Source organism: Myotis davidii, unplaced genomic scaffold (genome assembly GCF_000327345.1).
Source record: "Myotis davidii unplaced genomic scaffold, ASM32734v1 scaffold496, whole genome shotgun sequence".
Taxonomy (NCBI): Eukaryota; Metazoa; Chordata; class Mammalia; order Chiroptera; family Vespertilionidae; genus Myotis; species Myotis davidii.
In genome coordinates this window covers 68444-78149 of record NW_006289398.1, presented here as the reverse complement: position 1 = coordinate 78149, position 9706 = coordinate 68444, and the positions used below count along the sequence as shown (strand labels likewise).

General features: G+C 40.9%; 1 protein-coding gene across 2 annotated transcripts in view; it reads right to left on the bottom strand.

Annotated features, from left to right (window-relative positions):
* C9 (complement component 9) overlaps window positions 1–9706 on the bottom strand; it is a 32518-nt gene that overhangs the window by 19796 nt on the left and 3016 nt on the right. For both annotated transcript variants that reach the window (XR_435569.2, XM_006761738.2), the window contains exons 2-4: window positions 3538–3643; window positions 2996–3140; window positions 2597–2744 (exon numbers count right to left, since the gene is read on the bottom strand). Coding sequence is in view for 1 of the 2 variants with exons in the window: in XM_006761738.2 (XP_006761801.1) it covers window positions 2597–2744; window positions 2996–3140; window positions 3538–3643 (399 nt within the window). In the remaining variant the exon portion in view is untranslated. The remainder of the gene's footprint in view (window positions 1–2596; window positions 2745–2995; window positions 3141–3537; window positions 3644–9706) is intronic.

The following is a 9706-nucleotide window of genomic DNA, read 5'->3' as shown; positions in this document are numbered from 1 at the left end:
CTTTTTAAACAGGAGGCCAGTTCACTGTCCCTCAGACCGTTGGAGGGCTGGACTGTAGTTTAAAAAAAAACTATGAACAAATTCCTATGCTCACTGCACATATCTTATTTTGAAGTAAAATAACAAAATGGGAACAAATACAATATGGTATTTGCATGTGGCCCGCGGGCCGTAGTTTGAGGACCCCTGCTCTAGATAAATATAGTGCCATAGCTCTGTGTTAGAGTAATGGAGATGTATAGTAATATTAATCATATGGAAGAATATAATAAATATAATAAAGAATGTTATTTTGAAACCTCCTCTTAATATGAATTACTAATGTATATTGCTCTTCTACATGCTTAATTCAAATATTTAGGTAATAAATAATGCTTGAGTTTCATTGTCTAACGTTAGTTTTGTTTGAAGTTAGGGTGTCAACTTGTGGGCTTTGTCGTGATGTAGGAGAGGTGATGTTGTGGAAATGGCCATGTGGGGAGAAGAAAAAGGTAAGTGGCATGGTAGAAAAATAAAGGTTTATGTTCCCTGTCATCACCCCTGACTGTGGTAAAGCATGAGGTATTTAAGGAGCCCCAGCCAGCTCTCTGGGATACCTCAATGTGAAACTCCTTGGCAAATGCAATATAACAAATTATCTTTTCCCCGAACAAAGGAAACCAAAGAATTATAAATAATTGTTTTTCAGTTAAATGGTCCAAGATTTCTGTAGCCTTTTCCTATAAGACATGATGTAAATTTGCATGAAGTGAGAATACATAACATATGTCATTCCCTGCTTCAAGCCTTGTTATTTAGATTAGGGAGAAAACTGTTTCTTGGATCCCGTGGAAAGCAAAATAAAGTGATATTAGGCTTTCACCACTCCCAGTCTCTCCCCGAGGAAAGCATCAGGGAGAGTCAGAACTCACTGGAGCATGCAGTGATCTGGTTATGAGGTTTTGGCTGACTCCCATACCATTTCCGCCAATTATTAAGAGGGCCTGCTGAGTTTGGAACCCTAGACCATCCATTAGATTCAAAATTCCTACCTTTAGGCTTAGGGCCAAAGGCTCTGTGAGTGATATTTGAATGCTGCTTGCTTGGCAAGTTTTTATAAAGCGAATAAAAGAGATATGAAATGCTTCATCTGGTGCCTGGCTTATTATTCTGGAATTTTTCTCTTCTGTGATTGAAGATGTGGAAGTTTCCTCCGACTTAGAGAGAGACGACATCTCCATTTTAACAGAAATCTCAGGAACCATCCAGTTTCTTAGTGTAGGGATTCTCGACCTCAGTACTACTGACATTGGGGTCTGGCTGTCCTGTGCACTGTAGGGCCTCTGCCGACTGGATATCACTCCCGAAAGCCCCCATCCTAACACCCAATAGATGTGACCATCAAAATGGTCTTCAGACACTGCCACTTGTCACCTCTGGCTGAGAATCGCTACCTTAGTCCCGCTATTAACCTTGCTCTTACCATTGCCCCCTTCTTCTTCCCTCTCCCCATCTCCATTTCCAGGACTGGAGTCCTGAACCTGAATGTCTTGCTAGGGACTCAGTTTCTGTCTTACCTGATGCCAATTAATAATTTGATAATAATTAATATTGATAATTAATTATTTTTATTAGTTAAGTTAGTCAGCTATGTATCCACCCAGCGGTATTTGTTAAGCACCTACTATAAACCAGGCACTGGAATTATGAGGATGAAGAGACACATTGCTTTCAGGGGATGAAAGAGAGCCATGTGCCATCTCTGTCATATACAATTGGATGGGGAGGAGCTGTGTCTCTGTTGAGGATCACTGGACAACAAAACCACCCAGAGTATCTTTACTGCTCAGAACAAAGCATGGAGACCACGCTGTGGACATCCGTGGGAGGTCCTCTGGCTGCAGGGACAGAACTGAATAGCAGCTCAGGCTGGTATCATTTCCCCAACCCCCAGAACACAGATCTGTGCAAATGGTATCTACCTTATTCTGCATAACTCTAGGTCCTAAACTGCCCGAGACTTTTCATCAGAGTTTACCTAGCAAGATATTTTATATGGAAAGTGAGTGAAATTGCAGCTCTGTAATGAGAACCATAGTCTCAACACCATCATCAGTTGTCATTAGAATGGCTTTCTCTGTCCAATCCTCCTGGTTCAACTCCAGAATGCTGGAGCCTCCTGAGAATTTCTAACCAGGTTCAGATCCAGGAGAAGGTCCAGTGGAAGATAGTTTTCCTGGTAATTCAAACATCTGAATGGAATTCCCAGACCTACTACGGGCAATTTAATTTTAAATGCTAACATGTCATTTCAACATTGCCATGGTCTTCCAGAGGTTCATAAATTAGGTATTTTATTTTCTACTGGACTCAGAAGTCTTCATCAAATATTGTGATAGCCTAGTCCCTTCTATAGACACCTGCTGAGGTCAGGAAGTCTGTCCTTAGATACTTATTCAGCACCTATCCTCTTTCAAGCTCAAACATAATTCAAGCAGAATAGAGCCCCACAGGCTATTCTTCCTGCCAGTGAACGCCCTGTACCACTTTAGCATGCAGGAGAGAAGGAGGTTATTTTCACTCATCTTCTTCCAGAACATTCAAGTGGAGTACTGACCCGTAGCCAGCTGTTCGCCCCATCTCAGACTCTTCCACCACTTTGTCACGGCAGGGTTTGCGGGGGTCATTTTCACAATCGTCCTCATCTGAATAGTCCCCGCAGTCATTGTCCCCATTGCACAGAAGCCGCCTCTTTATGCACCTGCCTGCAATGAGAATCAGGAGAGACACTGTGCATCTGATGCCAACATTTCTCCCTCCGAAGGTCTCAGGTGCAATTTCACACTGGGGGGCAGGGCACACATACATTTGACTACCGAATGTACAGAATATATAGATGGCCATTTGGGCGCCCCTCTCACGCTTGGAAATACGAGTGCTTAGACATGTGTTTCTTTATTTTCACCCACAAGTGCGAGCAGAAACCCATCATGAGCAGCCGGAGCGCAAGGATTACCTGTACCACATTGAAAGTCATTTCCACAGTCATCCTCCTCATCTTCACAGTTCTCAGTGGACACACAGTGTTGTCGGTCTCCCAGGCTGGCCAAGCACCTTCGCCCATTAAATTGTCCAAAGACCACAACGCTCCTTGAACGAAACTGCACAAAACCAGTTGGAAACGTTAAAATTTCTCATTCCAAAACGGGATTATGATCTGAAGTTGCACCCATACCACTGCAGCCCTCCAAACTCACATGAGCCTATGGTTTTCAGATGGGAGCCATAAAAGCAGCCACTAACGTTATTTAAAGGAACATCACACATTCTAGGACCGAAGTCTCTGCTACAGAAGATGGTTCCTCATGACACTCATTCAGTGTGCATGCAGCCTTCAGATCACCTAGCAAGGTGACCCACATGCATTTACATGTTTGTCTTTTCTTCTCAGTTTGCAACTTGGTTGGAAGCTCCCTGCCTTATAGTCATTTCCCCTGAGATGCTGGCAATATAGCTCCCACCTGGGGACATCAGCAGGGAAGAGCATTGGAGGCTTACCTTTTGTTTTAGGCAAGGGTCACATGGCGACCATTCGCTCCAGGCACTTAGTCGACAGTCTATGGGTGATGGAGTGCCGGTGCTTTGTCCTGGCTCTGGGTGAGAACTAAGACAACAAACATGTCAACCTATGGCCCTTACGCATGCCTGTTTCCAAGAAGTCTTCACAAGGCAGTTTAATTTACTGACTATTTCCCCTTTCCAAATCATACTGCTCGCCTTTTATTATGTCTCTCATTATGCAATCACTTGATCACATACCATTTTGTATTTTCAAGTCATATTTTTTGTTTAATTTTTGTACTGAATTGTAATTTCACTTTCAACCTAGCAACAACAAAAATGAGGACGATGGGAGCAAACCTTGTCAGACAGCCTGCTAGGAGTCTTACATCCATTAGCCTTATATTTCCAACTAGTTTATGAATCCACTGGAGGACATACCTTGTTTCACTTTGTACCCCCCAGACAGTCTGGCCAAGCCTGGAGTTGCCTGGGTCCCCTGCAAGTTTGAGCCAGCTGGCTCGGCCACGCCGTAAGCAAGCGCCTCATAAACCAGGCTTTCCCACCCCTGCATTCTGCATCTCCCAAACTGGAAGCCTTGCCACTTCACATTCCCCTTCAGAACTCATTCCTCATCTTTCTGCATTTTACCATCATCTATTCTGGCACTTACAGACTGCCCTTCCTCCCCCAGGCCCAAAGCTCAGCAGTGCTTTTCTGGCCTTGAACTTTCCTCTGTCTCTTGGTTCACCATTGGGAACTCTTCTGGCTGTAACATCACGTCTCATTCATGACAGGAAGAAAAAAGGGGGGGGGGGCGACAAACAGAAGCCACCAAATAAGAATCTTATCAACTTTCTACCTACATGCTCCTCAGCTGATACCTATTCCTTGTATAGTGTAGCCTCTTACTCCAGGGGCATGACAAGGTCAAACTCATCCCTCTACACAAGCTCTAGACACCAGCTCCTCTTTGAGACGTTGATCCATGGAATAGCTCCTCCATTTAAACCTCTCCCTCATTTCCAGCTCTTTTTTCATTTGTGTCTGAGCAGATGAATGAGCAAATGGAACACTCTGAACTCTACATTTCCTTTCAGCAACCCCCATCTCCCTTCACAGTGACCCTTAAAGAAATTTCTATAGCCCTGACTGGTTTGGTGCAGTGGATAGAGCATTGGCCTGCGGACTGAAGGGTCCCAGGTTCGATTCTGGTCAAGGGCATGTACCTTGGTTGCGGGCACATCCCCAATAGGGAGTGGGCAGGAGGCAGCTGATCGATGTTTCTCTCTCATCAATGTTTCTGACTCTCCATCCCTCTCCCTTCCTCTCTGTAAAAAAATCAATAAAATACATTAAAAAAATAAAAGGATCCTCTTAAAAAAAAAGAAATTTCTATAAACGCATTTATGTTTCTCTCTCAACAACAACAAAAAAGTCTCATCTCCTCCTTCAATCCTATATGACCCTTTAGCTACCTCTCAAATTCTCTAATCTTCTTAGTCAACTTTATTGAAAAAGTAGTTTGCACCCTGGTCTCGTGTTCCTTATTTCCCAATTACTGCTCAACCCTCCTGCTTCAATGACACTACTCTTGCCAAGGTCAACAGTGACTTCCAGGTGGTCACTTGGTTCCTTTCAGTCTTTATCTTGTTGACTTCTTCCCAGAGATCAAGGTAGTTGACCACTTTTGCTGTTTAAGACATTTCCTTCCCTTGGACTGAATGATACTAGACTCCTTTCATTTCTTCTTTCTCCTCTGCCCTGTTCTCCAGCTCTCCTATGCAGACTCTTCCTCCTTTGATAGTCTCTGAAATGCTGTTTTTCTTCAAGGTCCTATCCTTGGATTTTTTCCCCACTCTACACATTTTCCAGGGCTTTGATTTCCATGTGTATGCTAATGACTACCAGAGATAAGTCTGCAGTCTACACATCTTTTCTGAATTTTAAATGCTTGGATATAATTCTCAATTGGACATCTGCACTTAAATGTCTTTGTGCTCATAGAACTCAATACATCCCAAAACAAATTCTTATTTTTCCTCTTGTCCCAAAGCTGTTCCTCCCCCAGCATTTGTTATTTTGGTAAACAGCACTTCCACTTAAGAAGTCACCCTAACTAGAGACTTGGGTGTTGCTTGTCTTTCTCGGCATCCCCCATGCTCATTTCCCATATCTAACCAACCATGGAAGCCTGCTGTTTACCAGTACAGTCTCCTAAGTAATTGTCAAATCTATTGACCCTTCATCTCCATCTAGTGTAGACATTTCTCTGGTCTACACTAACATTACATTCTCCCAGGTGACAATAGTTTCTTTCTAATCCTGTATCCATAAATCATCCAGAGGGATTTTTTAAAAATGCAAAGTTGATCTCACCATTTCCCTACTGAAAATCTTTCAGTAACTTCCCTTTACTTTTAAGATAAAGTTCAAATTTTCCAACATGGTGTGATAGGCAGGTTAATGATCCCAAAGATGTCCATGCCCTAATCCCCAGAATTTGTGAATGCTGTATGTTACTTTACACGGAAGAGGGACTTTGCAGATGTGATTAAAATTAGATTATTCTGTATTATTTGGGTGGGCCCATTCCAATCACGTGAGCTCAAGAGCAGAAGACTGGTTGAGAGAGATGTGAAGACAGAAGAGGAGGCAGGCGAAATTCAAAGCATGACAAGGGTCTTCACCAGCTGTTGCTGGCTCTGAGGATGGATAGGGGCCAGGAGCCAAGAAATAGAGGCAGTTTCTAGGAGCTGGAAGAAGCAAGAGAATGAATTCTCCCCTAGAGCCTCCAGAAGGAAACAGAGCACCGCTGGTGTCTTGATTTTAGCCCAGTGAGACCCACTTCAGACTTCTGATCTGCAGAACTGTAAGATAATACGTTTATGTTTTTATAAGCCACTAATTTGTAGTAATTTGTTACAGCTGCAATAGGAAACTAAGACACATGGTCTAGAGAACTGTACATGACTATCTCCTTACTTCTTCAACTTCATTTTTTCTTCACTGAAGTTCCAGCCATATCAAACTTGAAATTTCCAAGATAAATTACCTTTTTTTCATGCTTTCAGGACTCTAAACCTATTATTTCCCACTCACCATACTGACATCATCTTGAACATATTTTTTTTCCTAAGAAACTTTTTAAATCTCCTGAGTGATCTAATTGTCTGAGCACATATTTTTATAGCATCTGGTTTTTCCCTATATCATAAGCACCTTTGCAATGATATATTTCACTTAAGTAATTAACTTTTTCACTGAGTTGTCCATTCATTTACCGATTCATCAAGTATTAATCATCTGTACTTTGCTAGACATCAAAGATATATTGTGTGTAAAACAGAAAAACAAAATAAAACAAAAACCATGATCCCCAAACTAACAGAGTTCATGTTCTAGATAAAAATATCAGTGAATTAAGGAAATTTTAAATTTTGTTCAGCTTGTGTATATCAAGTGCCTCAAATACAGTAGGTGCTAAGTAAATATTTTTTTAACAAATAAATAAATAAGTGAAGAACGGGAAGTCCTTGATCATTTTGTCTTGGACAGTCGGCCTATATTTGTTATGATCTCCTGGTGAGTCACCCATGTTGTATTTGTGGGAGAATTCCTTGTCATTAATGTTGGCTTCATGACCGGAGACAACATTTTTATAAGCCTGACTCTTGCCTACATCATCCAGAAAACCAGGAGGCCTGAAGAACTTCAACCTTTCAAAAATGCAGATTAAATTGTATGACGCAGGCTGTCAAAACTCCTTGAAGTACTTGTTTTCCTAGAAGTCTGAGTATTTGTGCTTATCTGAAATCACATGGCTGAGAAATTCTTCGCTAGAACTTTTCCATAAAACTCAGGTGGCAGCTGGAACTGACAAGCCTCATCAAGGGACAATGGCAGATTCCCCTTTATGATCTATGTAGGGATGGCGAACCTATGACACGTGTGTCAGAGGTGACACGCGAACTCATTTTTTTGGTTGATTTTTATTTGTTAAATGGCATTTAAATATATAAGATAAATATCAAAAATATAAACCTTTGTTTTACTATGGTTGCAAATATCAAAACATTTCTATACATGACACGGCACCAGAGTTAAGTTAGGGTTTTTCAAAATGCTGACATGCTGAGCTCAAAAGGTTCGCCATTACTGATCTATATTGGTTTTCAATATCAATTGCACATTATAACCCTCAGATATTAAACATAGGGATTGTAAATTTGTGATCCTTACTCCAAATCAATTAAATCAGACTTACTGAGGATGGGCTTTCTTTAGGCATCAATGTTTTCAAAAGGGGGTGCCAGGTGATTCCCATGTTCATGCAATGTTGAGAAACACTAGTTGGAAACATCTGGTGGATATCCATGAAATCTGAAAGGGTGTTATTCAAGGGGGATGGAGGTGTTGATTATATCAAAAGAACCCAAGCTTGAAGGCACAGTTGACTTGAAAATGTCACTGAGCTGGTCTATGATTGGTTTCAGGAATTACTCTAGGCTCTACCTATTAATGTCTCTATAGATTTTTTCAATATCTTCTAGTTTTTCTAGTACTAGTATTTCTACCTTCAACTGGATTATCTGTACCTGTCTATTTTTTTTTTTGTATTCATCACTTACTTAGATGATCATATTATCATTTTGTTTTAACATCTCCCCAAGGTCTTCACCTGGTCTTTCCTCTGTATGTGTCTGTGTTCAGATTCACTCTTCTTATAGGGGCGCCTGTCACATTGGATTAGAGCCCATCCTAATGACCTCACTTTAACTTAATAACCACCTGAAAGGCCCTATCTCCAAATACAGTCACATTCTGAGGTACTATGGATTCGGAGTTCAACACAATTTTTTTGGGGGGGCCGGGGGGTAAAGCACAATTCAGCCCATAACACTCAATAAATATTTTTTGATAAAACAATTTCTTATATTTGTCTATACTAGTTTTCTAGTTTTACTGGACAATTTTCAAAACTCGTTTTCTCGTTAAACCTTTATGCCCTTGAGGGTATTAGTTCTGTTTTACAGATGGGAACCTAAAGCCAGAAAACTACTCCTTATCCAAAGTTGGGCAGTTAGTAGCAGAACCAGATCTAGAATCTTCACCTCTGCACTCGTACTTCACTGCAATTTTGCCCTATCCCCTATGCTGCTGTTTCCCCCAACTCACTCAAATCCAGTTTTAGACATTTTGTGATAGATAATGAGGACATTTGCATGAATAAGGATACATTTTTTTCAGTGTAGCATCCAGGGAAAGCACATCAACTGGACAACCTCCTTCTTGCCTGGATTTAAGCAAGGATTTATTTCTGGGCTCTCTATCCTATTGCATTCATCTCTATATTTGGCTTTATGCCAGCATCTTTCATTATTGCAGCTCTGTAGTATAGTGTCATATCAGGGAGTGTGGTAACTCACACTTTATTCTTTCTCCAGGCCACTTTAGCTATTCGGGGTCTTTTGCAGTTTCACATAAATGTTAAGATTAGTTGTTCTAATTCTGAGAAGAATACCGTTGGTATTTTAGTAGAGGTTGCATCACATGTTTATATTACTTTAGGTAGTAAAGACATTTTAACAATATCAATCCTGGACACAGACAACAGGGGGGTGAGGGCATGAGTTGGGAGGGGTGGTAGGGGGTAACGTGGGGATAAGGACACATATATAATAGCTTAGTCAATAAAAAAATAAAGAAAAAAAACAATATCAATCCTTCTAATCCATGAGCATAGTATATATCCTTCCACTTATTTGTGTTATCATACACTACTAGCGAAAGTGCAAAATAATACAAACCTCACCAGGCCATAAGGCAATTTCAGCAATTGATTACCTTTTGACCCAGTTATATCGCTTCTGGGAATTAGCCCTCAGGTACAGTAATCTGCTTGCAAAATGATATGTGAATAAGGCTATTCATTGCAACACTGTTTATAGCACAAAAGATTGGAAGCAACCCAAATATTCAATCAGAGACGGGTTATCTCAATGGTATAGCCACACAATGGAAAATTAATCAGGTGTGGGGAGAATGAGGAAGTTCCTTCTATACCATACAGAAAGGTCTCCAGAACGTATCATAAAGTACAAAGAAAAAAGCTAAGTACGAGATAGTATAGCTTTAACAAAGAAAGGTTGAGAGTAAGATTATA